An 18,328-nucleotide genomic window follows, 5' to 3' on the forward strand; every position below is an offset into this window, starting at 1 on the left:
GCTTCTCACAGAGTGCGGCGTTCCCTTGCCTCGCGACCACCACCGCCCCTCCGCTGCGCCGCCATGCCGCTCTTCACCTTCCTCACGCGCGCACTGCCGCTGCCGCTCGCCGCCGCGCATCCCGCCGTCGAGCACCGTGCGCATCGCAGCTCGGCGGCCGCCAGCACGAGCTCGGGCAAAAGCAGCAGCAGCGCTGCGCTCGCCGCATCGCTCCTGCCCGACCTCCTGTCCGCCTGTGCCGCGCTGCATGCGCCCTTCCGCCCGTCGCCACAGCTCGCCGCGGGCCATCTGCAGACGCTCTACAGCGCCGTCGCCGACACGCTCGCCCTCGATGCCGTGCGCTACGAGCGCGCCGTGCTGCTGCTCCCCGACGGCGGCACGCTTAGTGTCGACGTCGCCACGGCGGCGACGCAGCGCGGCGAGCGCGAGGCGAGGGAGAGCATCGAGACCGTCGTCATGCTGCACGGCCTCACGGGCGGCAGCGACGAGAGCTAGTGAGTGGCAGGCCCCGGAGCGCGAGCTGTGCCCTTGGAGAAGGAAGCGCAGGAGAAAGTGAAGCGGGAGAGTCGTGAGGGGGTCAGGAGCATGGATGCACGTCGGTGTTGCGCAAGGCTTTGTCAGTTCGGCCTTGCGTCCGCTAGCTGCACAGCAGGCCCTGGCTGGCCAATCTCGTTTGGCACGCTGGCACGCTGGCACGCTGGCGAAGCGGGTGAAGTGCGGCTCGCAAAAGCGACGGAGCGAAGGGGGGCAGAGGAGATGGAGAGACCAGGAGCCGGAAAAGAAGGGAGGGGGGGGGGCAGTGAGAAAGACGACCTTGGGCGGCGCAAGTGTCCTGTCGGCTCGCTCCTTCGCCACGCGCAAAGCCCCGCCAAGGGGTGGCTCTTGCCGAGGCAAAGCTCTCGTGCGCGAGGCTCGCTGCTCCTGTGCTATTGCAAGGCCCCCCCCCCCCCCCCCCCCCCCCGGGGGGGGGGGGGGGGGGGGGGGGGGGACTGTGCCTCCTCGGCACGCCACGCTCTCTGACGCAAGGGCCTAGAAAGAAGCCTTATCCTGCCTTGTTTGAAGGAGAGCCAGACGACGTGGCGCTTCTCCGATGCAGCTTGCATCGGTCCTCGAATTTGCAGTTCGAAGGAAAGCAGGAGGGGGCCTTCGCACTCTGCTGCCCGTCAGCGTCGAGGGCCGGCGGCGTTGTCCTGTCTGCTGCTGCTGCTGACATCCCCCTTCGCCCCCCCCCCCCCCCCCCCCGCCCCCCCTTTCCCCCCTCCCACAGCGTCCGCCACGTCGTGAAGCACCTCGTCACGCGTCCCGGCAAGCGCTATCGCTGTGCCGTCGTCAACTCTCGTGGCTGTGAGTGTTTTCTTTGCCTGTGTCTCTCTGCCTGCCGTACTTTTCGTCTGTTCCCACCTCCTTGCCTGCTTGCCTCTGCGCGCCGAGTGCCAGGCACACCTCTCTGGCCTCTCTTGCCCTCTGCTGCCTCCTCCCATCACTCACGCTTTCTCGGCCCCTTGCCCCAGGTGCCAACACGCCCATCACCTCTGCGCAAATGTACTCGGGCAGCAAGACGTCCGACGCGCGTTGCGCGCTGCTCTTTCTGCGCTCGCGCTATCCCGACTCGCCCATGTTCGGCCTCGGCTTCTCGCTCGGCGCCAACATCATGGCCAAGCTGCTGGGCGAGGACGGCGCGGCGGCACAGCTGTGGGGCGCCCTCGTGTGCGCGCCGCCGACGGACATGGTCGCCGGCTCGGCGTGTCTGGAGGACGGCGGCGCGCTGCGCGGCGTCTACTCGCGCAAGATGTGCGGCAACCTCTCGCGCCTCGCGGCGCGCCACGCCGACACGCTGGCGCTGCATGCGCCGCTGCAGGTGCCGCTGCGCACGCTGCTCGGCACGCAGAGTGAGGAGGTGAAGGCCGCAGCAAAGGCGCGCGGCATCAAGGCCGGCTCGTTGAAGTGGGTCGACGACATCCTGACGCGGCACGTCGGCGGACACCAGGCGCCCTACGGTCCTTTCCCTTTTGCGCACGCAGACGACTACTACGCCGAGGCCGGCGCCATCAACCATCTCAAGGGCGTCGCAAGACCCCTGCTCGTGCTCAACGCAGACGACGATCCCATCGTGGCGCCCGAGAGTGTGAGGGCGGTGAGGGAGGCGATGGGCCTGGATGAGCAGCAGCACGAGACGGCCGAGAAGGGCAACGGCTTCATCGCACTCGTGACCACGTGAGTCTTTGCCCCCTTGCGCTTAGCTTTGCTTCCTCGGGCTGACTCTCGTCCAGACCCGGAGGAGGACATCTGGGCTGGTGGTCTGGCCTGCGTCCCACGCGCTGGCTCGCCACGCCCGTCGCGCAGTGGTTCGACGCCCTCGCCTCGCAGCTGCAGGGCGCCGCCGCACGCGAGGCGGCGCCTGCGCCGGTTCGCCCCACGCGCAGCGTCGACGTGGACGTCGAGTTCATGCCCGTCTCTGCACTGCCGCACTTCGACATCACCGCCGAGCAAGAGCAGGGCGCGCACACGGCGACGGAGGCGCGGAAGGAGCAGAAGGAGGAAGCGGCACGACAAGACGCGAGCCCACGGCATGCATGGTTGCTCACGCATCTCATGCCGGAAGCACCGCTGCTGCATCCGAGCGCGAGCGCGAAGTACGAGGCGCCGCAAGAGGAGGAGCGCGAGAAGCGCGGCTGGCAGATGTGGAAGGGCAGCATGGTGAGTCTGGCTCCTGCTGCTCAAGAAGCTGCAGCTTGGACGCCCGGCAAGTGCGCTGACCCGCGCGCTGCTTCTCCCATCATCGCAGACGATCGACGCCGAACGCCCGGAGGTGGGCTTCCTGGAGCTGCCGAGCGAGTCGCGCGTCGGTGAGTGGCGCGCCCTGCACCTCGCAACGAAATGCGACTCATCAGACTGACTCTCGTTCCTTCCTTCCTGTGCGAATCAGCCGGCGCAGGCTGTCTCTTCCAGGCCGGCATCGAGGTGCCGGGCGGCGGCGAGGCGGCGGACCAGGAGGGCGTCATGCGTGGTTTGTGAGCCGGGACTGGTGGAGATAGACGGAGGAGAGGGACAATAGATTGCTTCGCAGCGACGCAAAGCAGACAGGAGCAAGACACGAGCTGACGTCTGCACTGGACGAGAGTGCCGTGAGCGAGGAGAGATGTGCGTCGCCGATCAGCGCTCGTGTCTCGGGGGAGACCCGGCGCTGAGTTGAAGCGACGCATCATGCGCTGGCCCTGCACGCGCCATTCCCTCCTGCACGTCGCACAGCTTCTTGACGCCTAGCAGCGGATGAAGGGTCAGGGAAGGCGCACACGGGAAGGACCAGCCCTGACATGCGGGCCGAGCATGGGCCGCGTTGGCCGCAGATCTGTGCCCGCCACAGCGATGCAAGACCTGGCACTGTACTCTACGGAGTCGCTGGCGCTCGCTTGCACCCACGTAATGGCGAGCGGCAACCTGCATCCTGGCTCAATCCAGCGCACACACCCAGGCCGGCGACTGCGCTGTACGGCGGCGCGAGACGTGAAGGCCGCAAAACGAGCTCTGTCGGGGAGTCGGCGCCTTCAGTCCGTCCCGGCGGCGGCACGGCACAGTGCCGGCCCGAGAACATCCCCCCTCCGACCAAGGCCGTGAGACACACGGAGGTGCCACACGGCGAAGGTCCCGCGCTGACGTCAAAGCGCCGTACGCGCGGATTGTGAAGGCGCAGCCTGCGTCCTGAGTGAGCCTCGCGAGAGACTCACCGCGCTGCGTGCTTGAGCTGTTCGTATGCGCGTCGACATTTTCTAGAAGAGGAGGGGTCAGAGGAGGCATACTGACCGGTCAGCTCGAGGGCCTGGGGCATCAGGAGCGTCGCAGCTGTGCTCGGCGGCGCACTAGGGAAAGCAAGGATCCCCCGACAGCACAGCAGGACGCGGCGAGGCGGCCACAGCGTGCGTGAGGTGTCCCCGGGGCGAAGCGCGAGAAGACGCCGCCCGCAGTGCCGGCGGTGAAGCTGCCGCTCTGGAGCAGCTCGGCGGCATGAGACCTGCACGCTTCTGCGGAACGCAGTCTCCGGCCCACTGGCCCGTAAGGGCTTGAAGACCCCGAACCGGCCTCCGACCGTGTCAAAACGAACGGTCCCACGGCAGCGCGGATGATGAGATGCCTCTCTGAGCAAGCCTCGCGAGAGACTCACCGAGAAGAGCTCCTGCTCGTGCTCGTGCTCGGGGTCGTGTTGCTGCGCAGAGGCGCGTTGATGAATGGCAACAGAAACAGGGAGGGGGGTCAGAAAACGCACACTGGCACGATCAGCTCGACGGCTGTACACGCAGTCGCAGCTGTGCAAAGCACTGGGGAACGACAGGAGCCTCCGAGTCTCGAGATGAGTCGCCACCGCGCCGCCGGCGCAAGCGGGGCGTGGCTTGCCGTCTAGCCCCACGACCACACGATGAGACACCTACGGCCAGCCTTCTGCCTCTGCTGGAGTAGCGCCCGCCGTGTGGTCGTGAGTACCGGACGAAAGCCACGCCCTGCCCGCATCAACAGCGCGTGTCCGCGCCCGAAATCACTGCTTGGAGGGCAAGGCAGACCCTGGACCGGCCTCCGACCGCGTCCAAACGAGCCGGACGGGTCCCACGAGAGCGTGGATCTTGAGATGCCTTTCTGAGCGAGCCTCGCGAGAGACTCACCGGCGGCGTGCGCGAGCTTGAGGTGTGTGCCTAAACGCTTCGCGCAGGGAAGAAGAGGGGGTCAGAGAGGGCATACTGGCGCGGTCAGCTTGACCCGCTCTGCAGCAGCGAGTCGCTGCTGTGCAGAGCACTAGGGTCTGATCAACCTCCGATCAGCCAGCAGGGGCCGGCAATACATTTCAACATGCGGGAAGTGGCTCAAGGGCTAAGCGCCGGAACGCTGCCCACGACACCGGCGAAATGCTACTTCGCGGCGGGGCGGCGACGGAGCCCTGCCGCGCCGCCGCGCCGTAGCGACTGCACCGGCATGAGACTTGGCTGTATGAGGTCGCCAGCTTACTGCTGGTCCGTAAGGACTGCCGGGTGAGGGCTTGACAACCCCTGAACCGGCCTCCGGCCGCGCCTGGGCGAGCCAGACGAGGCCCCACGGCGGACCGTTGCAAGACGATTTTCACGCATGCGCGGATGATGAGACGCCCCTCTGAGCGAGCCCTCGAAAGAGGACCCACATGATGGTCGAGAGCTACGGTGATACTTTAAGGAGAGCGAGGCTGAGGCATCGACTGGGCCTAGAGCGGACGAGAGTCAGCAGGAGCGCACGACAGCTGATCGACGTGCCGACTCACGGTGCGTACCGAGACTCCTCGATGAGCGGCACTGCCTCCGACGACTCTGTCTGTTGATAAGATATGGAAGTGAGAGTATGGAGTCAGCGGGGGCATCTAGGCAGCGGTCCGCCCACGCCCGCGGCACAAGCGGTGGAGCAGCAGCACAGAGTAGCCAACGCACGAAGCGAAGGATCTACGCGCCGACAGAGCACAAGCAAGACTGTCAAAACTCCGTCCTCTTCGACTGCCGCCGCACTGCAGCAGCGTTCCATGGAGCGCGGAGTGGCGTTACGGGAGTCGATGGAACGAGAATCAAAGGAGCAGGAGGGAAGCCCGGAACGAGGAACCAAGAACAAGGGCCAGGAACCAGGAACGAGGAATGGGCGGAGTGGGAGGAGGAGTGAAGGAGTAGGGAGGAGTGAAGGAGTAGGCGGGCGGAGTGGAAGGGAGTAGGGAGAAACACCACCACAGCACCGCACGACAGCCGTCCAGGCGGCCTACACAGACTTCGCAGGCGACAACCATCGACAACCGGCCTCCGACCACGCGTGGCGGCACCACGCGCAGTCGCACGCAGTCGTCGTCGAACTGAGCGTGCATTTCGACGATGAAACCCCACTGAATGAGTCAAAAAGACTCACCTGGCGCGCAGCGAGAGTCCGACGAGGGCGAGTGCGATGACAAGGGCGACGGCGGGGCGAAGACGGGGCAGGGGCGAAGAGAGGGCGAGCCGAGAGCGAGGCGATGTGTCCTTCGCGGCGACACTGCATGCGTGGGCAAAGCAGAGGGTCAGAGGCACGCATTCTGGAAGATCAGCCCGCCGTTCTCGACTGCCCAGCCGAGGCGAACTGCGCAGTGGTGCACTAGAGCCAGCGAAGAAGCCCGACCGCCAGTCCTCATGCTGCAGGCTGCCCGTTGCAGGCCACGACAGTACAACCCGACCACCGCGCAACAACAATCGCAAACCGCCAGGCGCAAGCTCACAAGGCACGGATGCACCGTGGCCAGCGGCGCACCAGTACAAAGCAACCCGGCGCCGGGAGGAGAACGACGGAGGCTGCGCGGCAGTCACGCTGCAAAGTCGTGGGCGGAAATGAAAGCAGCCCCCCAGGGGCACGATTCTCCGGATGGCCAGATGCAGCTCGGATGACTCAGACCTTCCTCGGACTCGCCCGGCTGAAAGCGCGAGCGAGTCCCGCTACCAGGCCTGCTTCAGGCCCGAACCGGCCTGGCGTCCGGCCGTCGTCTTAGGTTGCCGTGTAAGGGACCTGCCGGACGACGACCGCGCATCTGCTACAGCTGCCTTGGCAAGCCTGGGCGCAAAGCCGCAAGTCACGGTGTGCGCTGACCCGCAGCCCCACGTAGGTGCGCGCGCGGAGATGACGATGCAACTGCACTCTGAGTGAGTCAAAAGACTCACCAGCACAAGTCGCCGTCGAACTTGAGGCTTCGAGAGGGTGCTTGCGTTGCATCTGCGCGAGCGAACGAGAGATGGGGTCAGCGAAGGGTGCATTACTCGGAAGGATCAGCCCCGGGCCACGCAAAGGTCGCAGGGGGGATAAGCCCCCGCCACACAATCGTCGCAGGGGAGCATGTGCCGCAGCACTAGAACACCCGATCAAAGTCCTTCCCCACAAGGCTGCGGCGCGGCAGGACATCGACTGCCAGTCTGACGACGCGCATTTCTGGCGCTCTATGAACCCCTGCTGCTCTGCGTCCGACTCTCAGGCAGTGCGTTGCGTAGCTCATTTGAGCGTGAAGCGCACCCGGGGTGTGGTAATCCAGGCCGCATCCTCGAGAAGTCGCGTGAGCAGCAGCAGGGCAGAATCGACCACAGAGACACGCCGCGACAGGCGACGGTCGTGCCTGCGCTGCACGCGCCAAGGGCGGAACGCCAGCGTCGTGATGCCCCGAATCCCTCCTCCGACCCCCCTGGCGCGAGGCCAGGCGAGCCCCACGTGGGGCCGACGCTCCCACAGCGCCACCCGTCGCGTGGATGTCGACGATGCCTCCCTCCGCTGAGTGAGTCAAAAGACTCACTGTGGTCGAGAACGCGAGTGCTGCTTGTCCGTCCGAATGTGGCGTGCCTATGCGCAAGAGGCACAGAGGGGGTCAGCAGGCGGCGCATTCTCGAAAGGGGCAGTCCTCAACGAATCGCGTGCCAAGCACACAGCTGTGTGAGACGCAGACAGGACAGACAGGAGCCGAGATCCTCATCGGCGACATGCGACCGCTGCAGCTGACAGACTAGCTTTGGAGTGGGGCGGTGATACGGAGCTCCGTGCGGTGCAAGCGCAGCGGAACTCTCGCTGCTACAGTGGCCTCAGCCACGAGCACAGTGCACGGCCGCAGTCACGAAGGCTTCAAGACAGCAGCAACGGCGCACATGGGACGCGTATGAGGCTCGGTCGTGGCCGTTCCCGCGAGCAGTGTTACGCCAGCTGCGGCGGGCTTCTTTCCCGCAAGGTGTTCTCTGCTCCTTTCTCCCGCCAGTGTGTGCTCAAGAACTCAGGCTAGCGCCACGCAAGCGTGCTCCAGTGCATGCCGGTCTACACCGGCGCCAGGACGTGGATCGCGACGATACCTCCACCTGCTGAGCGAGTCTCGAAAGACTCACCGAAGCTGCGTTGGCGTAGCCGATGCTCATCGAGCAAGCGATCCTCGTCGAGCGCACCTGAGGAGGAAGAGTCAGAGGCAGTGGGATCTGGAAGGGCCAGACCCTCGCAGCCGCGGCTAGAACGGCAAAGGGCTAGACAAGCGCCCGTCCGTACGCAGAGGCGCGCGCAGGCTTTCGAACGTAAACAGCCCAATTTACGTTTTGATCGGCAGCGAGGCGGCGCATGCGTGCGGTGAGCCCTGCGACTCTCCCTCTGACCGGCCGTGCATCGAAGCACACACGCGGTCCCACGCAGCCTTTGCCCATTCCAGAGCGTCGGCCGATGCCGTGGATGGTGGGGATGCCTTCACTGAACCTCTGAGTGCGCCTCGGAAGACGCACCTGATGCTCGACGCGCAGCCGATGTTGCTGAGAGGCTAGTCGTGGTGGGTTTGCTAGAGCGGAGGGTCAGAGAAAGGTTCGGCAAGGGCACGACCACTGGCCGTGGTTGCCAGGCGCTGCTCAACGCTCCTGTGAGCGCAATGCTCCTTGGAGCGCGGCGCTCGCACGCCAGACTGCGCAGATACTGCTGTGTCATGACACAGGCGCCAACACACGCGAAGAGACACGCACACCCTGAAAAAGGGGGCGGGCTATCCCGCTTTGGTCCGAGGGCCGAACGCCCCGAAGGCGTTCTCGCCACAACGGCATTAACCGCCCAGCGGGCAAGGTGACCAACACTGGGCGGCACCAAAGTGTCTCTCGTGGTCCTCCGCGAAAGCGCGGAGGGCAAGTGTCTTGTTCTTAGAACGCACTTGGCCAGGTCCCCGCCTAAAAGGCTCTTCAGGGACCCCGGCAGCCTGCATCACGCAACGCCTCCCTTGCCCCGACCAGACGTTGCCGAAGCGCTGTCGGTCCCACGTGTCGCCTTCGACCAGTCCAAGAAAGGCCTCGGGCAGCTAGCTCGCAGCGGAGCGTGTGGATGATGGAGACCCAACTCTGAGTGAGACCCGCGAGGGACTCACCTACGACGACCGTTGCGCGTGCCAAAGGATGGCTCGCTTCGAGAGGATAGACTGACGGTCGACGTGGAGCATGAGCGTAAGCATGTGATGGCGAGAATGCAGGAGCGAGACGCGGCAGAGTCAGGGTGATCGTTTGTCGTCAGGAGTCGGGATAGTAAGGTTTCGGACGGAGTCCGTGCATCGTTCGGGTGCCGTGCGAACGCCAACGAGCTCACCTTGTGCCGGTAGGCCGTCGGAGAAGTGTGAAGGGCGAGTGAGGCAGTGCCGAGACATGCAGGCGTCAGCGCTGAGGAAGAGGCAGAACGAGCGACAGGAATAGGATGCGGTGGCTCTCAGTAGTAGATTCTCGCCATGTGGTGAGTCCAACAAATGCAAAGGGACATGACGTCCGCATCAACGAGCGCTCGGCATGGGAAGAGACTCACCGTCCTGGCGTTGATGCAGACGTCGTGACGACTGTATGACAGGCCGATCTGGCGGCGAACGAGTGCTGAAGAAGAGCAAGGCGTCAGCGCGTCGTCTCGAAGGCTGGCTGATGGGTTGAAGGGCGCTCTCAGTCATTAGGCTTTCGTCAGGTGTCCGACAGATGAACGCATGGACGATGTGTCCGTATCATCGAGCCTCTGTCTAGGACACGTGATCTCACCTTCGCTTGTCGACAGACGTGTCTAACCGTCGTGGCCGTCCAGTGAGTTTGTCAAGGTACGAGGACGAGAGCAGAGTCAGCGCAATGACCAGAAAGCGAGGGGAGAAGATGCGCTCAGGGCTCGATGTTGTCATCAGAGAGCAGAGAATTCGGTATGAGACATCCTTGCGCGATGCCCTCTCTTCGTGAGCACTCACGCGGCGATGTCTCACGCGCAGAGCGAGAGCGTGAAACGGTTCTCTGGAGCGGTGTGACCGAAGTCGACGCAGTCAAGGCGCTGCACGGAGCGTCTGAACTGCGTTAACGTCGCTCTCATCGCTCCAGAGAACCGGATCAAGCTCTAGGTGGCTGAGGCTGTCGGGAGAGTCAGCAACTTGGCTTGGCAGTCGGTGTATAGATGCAGACATAGTGCGAGGCCACGCTAGACACTCACCAAGACAAACCTCGTGCAGGACGCAGAGCCCGACGCGGTGTTGAGCGACTGTCGTTGCTGCTTGAGAATAGAGTGGAGCGCTCGGAGCGAAGGTGACGGCGGCATGTCCCGACGAAAACCTTCGCTCCGAGGCAGTGTGCTCTTTCATCAAGCAGCAGAGAGGACACCACAACTCCTGTCGGGCTTCGCAGAACGTCGAGAGGACCTTTCCAAAGGTGCGAAGGCGGGGATCAGCGACTATAAAGCAGCATGCGGAGAGGAAGAAAGCGCTCAGGCACGATCGATTCTCGTCAGAGCTCAGGAGAACACCACATTCCCAGGCATCCTTGCGCGACGTCCACGGCAGTAGCCACGACTCACCTTGATGGAGCGGCTGTCCGAAGGGAAAGCAGGTCTAGAGCGCTGAGCGAGCCTGTTGAGAAAGCGAGGAGCGGCAGTCAGCGCTTTGGTCACGCAGGAAACCGAAGAGAAGATGGACGGGCGCTCAGCTTCGCGTGTTTCTTCAGAGAGCAGAAATACCTGGGAAAGCATCTTTGCGCGGCGAAGAGCGCTCGACGGGATCACTCACGCTGCTAGTTGTGGTTGCATGGCGGGCTTACGCTGGCTGAAGCGGTGAAGCCAACCTGCGATGAACGAGGAAGCGGCGTGGTGTCAGCGATTGGACGCAAGCAAGGACGTGGATGAAGCGTGGCGCTCAGTCAGGGGGTTATTTCCTCCGAGGTCGGATATATGATAAGGTCGTCTTCGCGCGGCAAGGACATGCTTTGCAGGACTACTCACGAGAAGGCTAGGTTGTTCGACGTCCGAGACGTGGTGAGGCGGTCGAGCGAGCCTGTCGCGAGGAAACGAGGGCAAGCAGGCGTCAGCGCGGGCTGCGGAAGAGGGATTGAAGGGGACGAGGCGCTCAGAGAGTCGTGTCTCGTCAGGAGTCGGAAAGAGCATGATGATGTATGAACATCATCGCGCCGAGGCAGCGACGTACATGCAGCCACTCACCTGATCGTAGCGGGCGCGTCGGGCAAGTCTGCAGCGAGTAGCGAGGAGCAGTGTCAGCGGACGAAGTGAAGGCGTGGGGATTGAAGGCACAACAGCGCTCAGAATAGACAAGTTGTCTCGTCAGCAAGTCGGCGTGTGAATATGTTTCGCGTCCTCGCGCTGCTTGCCCTCGGCCTTGGACGACTGCTCACCTTCTGTCTCGGCCGCTGAATGCACGATGCCGAGAGAGCCTGTCGCTAGCTGCGTAGGAGTGAGAAGCGTCAGTAATCGGACAGCCGACTGCTGGAGAGCAGGTGGTGAAGGCGCTCAGGTTCAAGCATGTCGTCGTCGAAGACTCGGCCAATATGTAAGATAGAAAGGGCATCCTCGCGCAGCGACAGTCGCCTGCAGCGAGTTGCTCACCTCAGAGGAAGGAGACGCATGATGGACAAGGGTAGAATAAGTAAGAGAGAGGGGAGAAGAGATGATGAGGAGGTGGTGGTGCTGAGCCAAGCGCAGCGCAGCGCTCGGCCGGCTCCCGTGCGGCGGCGCGGCCCTGCAAGCGAAGCCTGCGGCCGCCTGCTCTGCTGGCACGGCACGGCCGAGAAGCGCCGCCGCCGCCGTCACTTCATCACAGTGCTCTCTTTGTAGGGCGGAGCACACGGCAGGCCAGCACTGTGCGGCGTGTTGAGGTGATGAGTGTGATATGAAGCGACGAGCTGAAAGGGGCGACGGCGTGTCCCCTTGAGCGGGACGCGCCGCGCACCGTGTTGCCTCTTCGGGATGCACGGCCGCAGCGCGTCTACGCCGCCAGCACCGCGATCCGAGTCGAGGTCGCCCTCAGCGGAAGCGTGGCCAGACGAGAGCATGACGCCGCAGCAGCGAACACAGCAGCAGGCGGCAGACTCAGAATCGCAGCATCGCGCAGATAAAGCTCTCATTCAGCGAAGAGCATCAGCGTAGCACAGCAGCAGCAGCGGAGTGGAAGCTCTTAGCAGTCACTGTCGTCTTCGAGCGTCAGCTTCACGCGCACCTCGAGCATCGAGCATAAACGGCACTCACGGCACAGACACGGGAATGCGCACGCTCGTCGCGAGGCCAGAAAGGGAGGTTTCCTGTCGAGAGGCGTCAGGCCTGTGATGCAAGGCGCAGCGCAAGGAGAAGCGCTCACCTTAAACTCGACTCGCATACCGCGAGCCGTTGCTCTCATGGCCGAGATAGCTGTGAGAGGCCGTTCATCAGCCAGGCCAAGGGCGCGACGTCAATGCTGATCGACTTACCATCGTCCAAGGACACCGCATGTTCGCCTGACGGATTCGCGAGTGCCAACTGCGCCGCAACGACGGCCTTGACGGCGCCGAGTGCGTTTCTCTCGATACAAGGCGCCTGCACGAGGCCGGCAATGGGATCGCACGTCAGGCCCAGGTTGTGCTCGATGCCGATCTCGGCTGCGTTCTCGATGACCGAGGGACGGGCGCCCATGCATGCTGCGAAACTGCAGAGGGAGAGATGAGCGCATGGAGAAAGGCAAAGAGAGGAGGGACTCACGCTCCGGCTGCCATGGCGCAAGCGGAGCCGATCTCGGCCATGCATCCTCCCTCCGCCGCCTGGTCGCATGCCAGCGTCAGCAGTTAGTCTCGCCCACCTCGTGCGCGACTCACTGAAATCGTAGCGCCCCTCTTGAACAGCATGCCAATTGCGCCGGCCGTCAGCAAGAACGTCTGCACGTCTCGCTCTTCGTCGTCGCTGATGAACTCGAGGAAGTACTTGAGTGTCGCGGGGATTACGCCTGCGGCTCCGAGCGTGGGCGCCACGCACACCCGCCCGCCGGACGCGTTCACTTCGTTGACGGCAATGGCGTACGCTGACAGCCAGTCTGGCGCATGTTGGGAATGTCGACGAGAGGGGATTGGCATCTGAGGGGCGGTCAGCTTTCGGCGCCGAGGAGAAAGGGCAACTCACGATGGCATGATCAAAGCGTCCCACCATTAGATTCGCCGTCTCCGCTCTCTGCTCCACTTCTCCTTCCGACACTGCAATGCCCTCGCCCTCTCTCTGCGGCGCGGCAATCGCACCATGCTCCTCGCCGATGCGCTTGCGCTTGCTCGTGTAGAAGCCGCGCGTCAGGCGCTGGTAGAGCGCCGGCGCACGTCGACGCAGGTTGAGGGAGCCAGGGAGATGCGTCTCTTCGGAGTGCACGCCTTCGCGCACGCAGGTGTCCATGACGTCCCAGATACGGAAGAGCTGTTGGTGTGGGGGAGGAGAGCTCAGCTGAGCGCACCTTCGAGATAGAGCGCTCCATACCTTGGCGCGCAGCTCGGCGGGCGTCCGACCCAGCGCGAGTTCATTCTCATACACGATCTGAGCAATCGTCTGCGCGCTCTGCGTCAGCCTTGACGCTCTACGACGCAGCAGAGGTGCACGCAATGCACCATGTTGTGCTTCCGCGTAAGCGCCAGCAGACTTGCCGCGTCCCAAAAGACAAACGGCACGACCGGGCCTCTTGCCGCCGTCTTTCGATCCGGCAGCTGCGTCTCCTTCTCCAGCGGTATCGACGGCGTTGTCGCAGCATCAGCTTCGCTTCCGTCCGGCGCAGCGAGCTGCGCAGTCGCCTCCTCCGCTTGCGGCGCTCGCCTTGCGCCCGTCCTTCTGGCGCCAGCGGCGTCCTCAGGCCGAATGGCCTTGTAGAGGAAGTTCTCCGCCAGGTCTTCCGGATGATCTCTTCCTTCTTCCTTGGCGGCGCCCGTGCTCATTGCGCCGTTGACTACAAAGCCGCCGCCGACGCTGTAGTAGTCGTTCGTCGCGAGCAGGTCGCCTTGTGCATCATACGCGCTCACTGGCGGTGACGCGTCGTCAGCGAAGCCAGCGAGTTTGCGAGCTGCGCGGCACTCACGGCGCATGCCATTGCTGTGCAGCGGCAACACCTCGCCCCACATCCACTTGAAGTCGCGCGCAGAGTCAAAGACAATCTGCTTGCCCTCGCCCTTGCCGAGCGCAGAGCCAATGCGCAGCTCCTTGTGCGCCAGAATGGCGGCGTAGCGCTGTGGGACCCAGGCGGTGTCGACGGTCTGAAGGCATAGAGAGGGTCAGCTGGAAGCCGATGTATCAAGCGCGAGAGTAATGAGGGCTGACCTCGGCATCGACTCCCTCGAGACCGAGCAGAAGCGCTTGAGGCGTCATGTGGCCCTGCGACAGTGAGCGTGAGCAGCGCGGAGAGCACGGCTCGGCCTTCAGACGTTCTCACCTCACCAGTCGCAGCCAAGCTACGCCGCACTCTACGTCAGCTCTTCGTTCCACTTCTCTTCCATACTCCACTCACCTGCCATACAGATGCACCACCACCCTCTCCACCTTCTCCAGCATGCCCGCATCTAGCAGCTCCGTCGCAAAGATGGCGCCCGCGCGCATGGGCCCAAGGGTATGCGAGGAGCTCGGGCCGATGCCGATGCTGAAGAGGTCGAACACTGAAATGACGGCGTGGTCGGTGGCGCTGGGCAGAGGCGGCTCGTCGTCTGCGGAACGCGGCGCTGACGCTGAGGCCGTCGCTCGTTGCGCGCGAGCGGAGGAGAGGGAGAGACATCGATGCGGTGCTGCCCGAGGCTGAGCGAGCCGCCCGCGCGGTGTGCAGAGAGAGGCAGTGGTATGCCGACTGCTGTGTGCGGCGAGCAGCCGCACTGCGGCGCTGCGAAGCATGCCTCTAGCGAATGAGTCTTCGCGTCGGTGCCGCCCTATCGCTCTCTCCCTGCAGACTTGTCAGGTGTGGCCGAGGCTGACGCTCCAGACGCTGGCGTGCAGAGCGAACGAGGTTGCGACGTGTGTTTAAGGCTTGAGTTGGCTTGCGGATGCTGGTGGATGAGAAGCAAGGTGCAGCCAATGTAGAAGGGCAGATAGGCAACAGCGGGCGCCAGATTGGCCCTGGCGGCGGGTGCTCCGTGCGCCTTGCGTGCCTCGCTGAGATCCAGGCACGGGAGCAGTCTCGACATGCGCGCCCAGCCGCGAGGGTTGCCTCGCACGGCGCAGCCACAGGCGCGTCAGGGGGAGCTGGCCGCGGGGCCGCGGCCGTCTGCTGGGCTGGAGCTGGCGGCAGCCGCAGCGGCGGCCGCCCCTCCGAGCTCGCTCTCTCTCCTCCATGCTCTGGCGCAGCAGCATCGCATCGCTCTTGCTCTGACGTTCGAACGCTGATGGTGAACGCGTCCGAGCGGCTCCTTCTGGCGCGGCTCGCAGGCAGCACCGGTGCTGCGGCCGGCACGACCTCGATGCGCCGATCGGTCTTTCCGCAGCAGCAGCGGTGAGAGAGTGGGTGTCGAACAGAGAGGCCGTGAATAGCATAGACCATTTGAACGAGAGTGCGAGGTGAAGATATGATCGAAAATGAGAGAGAAAAGGGGGTTTCAGAGAGAGAGAGGCGAAGCGAAGCGAAAAATGGGGCAGCGGCCGCGCGCGCGTGTGCCAGGCGCAGACGACGGCGGCCGGGCCGTCCGAGGGGTACTGTCTGGTGTTACAGGACGGCCGAAGGGAAGCGCAGCGAGGAGAGCGGAAGCGGAAGGAGAAGAGAGGCCAGGCCCGACGCAGCCCGTCGCTCGCAGGGAGGCAGCGAAGCGCTTCCAGCCGATCGCCGATCCTCTTCGTTCTCTCTCCCTCTCACAGAATCTGTCTCCCTCCACCTCCCGCCGCGAGCGGCGCCTGATGTGCGTACCCGCCCATCGGCGGCATGCGCATGCCCGGCGCGATGCCCGGGCTCGGCGGGCCCATTGCGCGAGGCACTCGCACGCCGGGCGGCGGCATGCTGAGCTGCGGCGGCGGCTGTGGCGGGCCGTACTGTTCTTGTCCCGCAGAGGCGTACGACGACGGCTGCTGCGCGTATTGCTTGGGCATGCGAGGCCCCGCTTTGAGTGCTGCGCCTGGTGGTCCGACGGAAGAAGGAGAGTCCATCGACTCGTACCCCTCGTTGTTCCTCGCTGCGCCCAATGGATCGCCTCTTGCTGCCCCTCCCCGTCCCGCACCAAAGTTGTCCGCCTGCGCGCTGCGCATCATGGCGCGATCGTTGGCGAGCGCGCCATACATGCTCGGCGTGCGCGCCGAGGCGCCCGCACCCGCAGGATACGCCTGACTTCTGCGTCGTGCATCGCCCCTGCCGACGCTGTCCACGCGCCGCAGACCGCCGCTCGTGTTGCCCTCGCTGTTGCCGCTCTGCTGTCGCTGCACGCGACTGCCGCCAGCATACATCGAGGTACGTTGTGCCGCCGCATCGGTGGGCGCCTCGTCCGACGCCAGGAACATGCTCTTGCGCAGCACGCCCGGCCCGACCGAGTCGATGCGTCGGCCGTCTGCACGCGCGTACTTGGAGCGCCGGCGCGCATCCGTCGCCGGCGGAGGACCTCTTGGAGCAGCGCGTAGCTGTGGCGCGGGTCCGCCGGGACCGGCCGTGCCGTAGCCTGCGGGCACGACGACTTGGCCCGGCCGGAAGCCGCCGCCGTCGGGAGAGGGTCCGCCGGAGAGGAGCGCGGGATGCTGCCCCGATGCGCCGCCGCCGTGCCGACGTGCCGCAGAGGGACCGGGCAGATGGATGCCCGAACTCTCGCCGCGCGAATGGCCCATGTTGCTGCTGGCGTTGCGGCCGTGCGGCGCGTGAGAAGGGCCAGCTGCAGCGCTAGGCTTGCGCATGCCGAAGTAGTCGTCGACGGAGTTGGTCGAGGAGTCGCCGAACGAATCATCGAGGTGCGGACTGCTGCCTGTGCCACCTGCGCCCATGGGACTGGCGGCGTCCAGCAGACTGGCGCGCGCGTTGTACTTCTGCTCCACGCTCAGCAGGTTCGTCGAGGAGCCTGGTCCTCCCGCACCTGCGGCCGCGGCGCGCGCAGCAGCCTGGCTGCCCGGACCTCCGCCGTAGCCGGCAGCAGACGGATGGTACAGACCATTGCCGCCGTAGTACGGGTGTGCCTCGGTAGAGGGCCGGTTGAACACCTTGCACAGCGTGCCGACGAGCACGAGCAGCGCAAAGACGCAGACGAAAGTGCCGAGGATGATGATGATCTCGATGGGGTCGAGGCCCGAGGAGCGTTGCCGCAAGCTGCCGGTCAGCTTGGCGCTGGACGTCTCGGCGCGGGACGCGAGGCTGCGAGTGCGTTCGCGTGAGCATGCGGCTGAGGTGAGCGAGGAGCATGAGCGCAGAAACACTCACTGCTCGAGACTCCGCGCGGCTATTGACTCGACAGTAGAGGGCGCCAGCGGCGAGCGCACCACATGCTACGGCGCACTTTGGGTCAGCCATGTCCGCCGTCCGGCGTGCCTGCGTCCGCTACACAGCGCTGTGCTGCCTGCTGCGGCACGGTCGACACGCCACTTGAGCACGCAGACTCACCTTGACGAAGCCCTGCATCGCAGCTCAGCGAGATGCTCCGAATGCGCCCAGCGCAGAGAGACAGGCCTGCGGCGTGCAGCCGAGGACCGAGCGGAGCGCGGCGGAGAGCGCCCAGGCCACGCGAGCGGATGCGCAGGCAAGCCGCGGACGAGAGGACAGACGCAGAGGCTTCGCAGATGTGAAGAAGGCGGACGCGCAGCGCAGCCTTGGATGGCTGAGCGAGCGGAGAGCAGCGAGCTGAGCGAGGGCAATCAATGCCTCGCGTTGAGCGGCTGCGTCGAGACGCGAGAGGGCGAGAGAGGCGAAGCAGACGATTAAGAGAGCGTGGAGCGACGAAGTTGCGCAGATGCGATCGTTTGGTGTGTGTGTGAGAGGCTTGAGACTTGGAGGATGTGAGTGTGGTGTGAGAGAGAGGCGGCTGCGGGATCGGATGGAGAGAGAGAGAGGAGACGCGCGAGCAGCCACAGCCGAAGCACACACCGCTCCCGCCGCCGCTCCCGCTGCCGCGCCGGCGAGCCGTGCTTGTTCTCGCGCCTCTCGCCGCCTGCTCCTGCCGCGCTGCCGCCTGCCGCCTGCCACACGCCTCCCCGAGCGCCTGCCTTTGCCCGCGGCGCGCAGGCGCGCAGCGGGCACTTCGGCCGCGGAGGCTTCCCTCGCGCCCCTTGACTGCCCTCGTGCCTCGCAAGCCCCTCTCTCGCGCACGCACCGCCCCTGCCGCTCTGCCGCCGCCGGCTCGTTCGCGGCCGCTGCGGCTTCTCTCCCCTCGAGGTGCAGCAGCGCGGACGCTGCCGCCGTGCCGCACGCCTCGCGGACCCCTCCCGTGCGCCCGCGCACGCACGACGCGTCTTGCTCGCCGCCACGGATTGCGCAGTGCGCCCAGCTGCAGCTGCAGCGCCTCCGCCTTCGCGACTTGCCGCTTGGGAACGAAGAAGAGGCGGAGAGGGTGCGGCGTCGGCTGCGGGCGGCGGCGGCCGCGAGGGGCAAGCGCGAAGCGTAGCCGCGGCGCCGCAGGCCGTGCCGCACCGGCCGCCC

At 65.1% G+C, this 18,328-nt stretch overlaps 5 protein-coding genes across 5 annotated transcripts; 1 reads left to right on the forward strand and 4 right to left on the reverse strand.

Annotated features, from left to right (window-relative positions):
• Positions 1–63: 63 nt before the first annotated feature.
• Positions 64–3,026, forward strand: FA09DRAFT_360699 (alpha/beta-hydrolase; the record flags this gene model as incomplete). Its single annotated transcript, XM_025745262.1, has 6 exons — positions 64–494; positions 1,268–1,344; positions 1,512–2,214; positions 2,271–2,697; positions 2,786–2,846; positions 2,927–3,026. The coding sequence occupies 6 exons, from the start codon at positions 64–66 to the stop codon at positions 3,013–3,015; spliced, it is 1,788 nt and encodes a 595-aa protein (XP_025598162.1). The 3' UTR covers positions 3,016–3,026.
• A 2,456-nt stretch (positions 3,027–5,482) lies between these two features.
• FA09DRAFT_330041 (hypothetical protein) lies at positions 5,483–5,841 on the reverse strand. The gene has a single exon (XM_025742439.1). The coding sequence runs from the start codon at positions 5,783–5,785 to the stop codon at positions 5,573–5,575; it is 213 nt and encodes a 70-aa protein (XP_025598163.1). The 5' UTR covers positions 5,786–5,841; the 3' UTR covers positions 5,483–5,572.
• Positions 5,842–11,993: 6,152 nt separating this feature from the next.
• Positions 11,994–14,628, reverse strand: FA09DRAFT_297906 (hypothetical protein; the record flags this gene model as incomplete). The annotated part of the gene is made up of 12 exons (XM_025740224.1): positions 11,994–12,050; positions 12,107–12,156; positions 12,216–12,430; positions 12,484–12,542; positions 12,597–12,851; positions 12,898–13,179; positions 13,240–13,308; positions 13,368–13,771; positions 13,829–14,003; positions 14,068–14,121; positions 14,180–14,198; positions 14,255–14,628. 12 exons carry the CDS (start codon positions 14,626–14,628, stop codon positions 11,994–11,996), a joined length of 2,013 nt encoding a protein of 670 aa, XP_025598164.1.
• FA09DRAFT_30932 (hypothetical protein) lies at positions 14,172–15,423 on the reverse strand. The gene is made up of 2 exons (XM_025740607.1): positions 14,255–15,423; positions 14,172–14,198 (listed from the first exon to the last, which is right to left on the reverse strand). The coding sequence occupies exon 1, from the start codon at positions 15,269–15,271 to the stop codon at positions 14,633–14,635; it is 639 nt and encodes a 212-aa protein (XP_025598165.1). The 5' UTR covers positions 15,272–15,423; the 3' UTR covers positions 14,172–14,198; positions 14,255–14,632.
• Positions 15,347–17,478, reverse strand: FA09DRAFT_30911 (hypothetical protein). The gene is made up of 3 exons (XM_025740597.1): positions 17,297–17,478; positions 17,117–17,181; positions 15,347–17,050 (listed from the first exon to the last, which is right to left on the reverse strand). Exons 1-3 carry the CDS (start codon positions 17,312–17,314, stop codon positions 15,577–15,579), a joined length of 1,557 nt encoding a protein of 518 aa, XP_025598166.1. The 5' UTR covers positions 17,315–17,478; the 3' UTR covers positions 15,347–15,576.
• Between the last annotated feature and the right edge of the window lie 850 nt (positions 17,479–18,328).

Source organism: Tilletiopsis washingtonensis (genome assembly GCF_003144115.1).
Source record: "Tilletiopsis washingtonensis strain MCA 4186 unplaced genomic scaffold FA09scaffold_11, whole genome shotgun sequence".
Classification (NCBI taxonomy): domain Eukaryota; kingdom Fungi; phylum Basidiomycota; class Exobasidiomycetes; order Entylomatales; genus Tilletiopsis; species Tilletiopsis washingtonensis.

What these genes read in the sequence shown, in the direction of transcription:
- FA09DRAFT_330041 (XM_025742439.1), bottom strand. Translation starts at nt 5,785, where the DNA reads ATGGTTGTCGCCTGCGAAGTCTGTGTAGGCCGCCTGGACGGCTGTCGT.
- FA09DRAFT_30932 (XM_025740607.1), bottom strand. Translation starts at nt 15,271, where the DNA reads ATGGTCTATGCTATTCACGGCCTCTCTGTTCGACACCCACTCTCTCAC.
- FA09DRAFT_30911 (XM_025740597.1), bottom strand. An exon ending in GCCGCGCGGAGTCTCGAGCA is followed by an intron (nt 17,051 to 17,116) that starts GTGAGTGTTTCT and finishes ACGCACTCGCAG; the next exon opens with CCTCGCGTCCCGCGCCGAGA.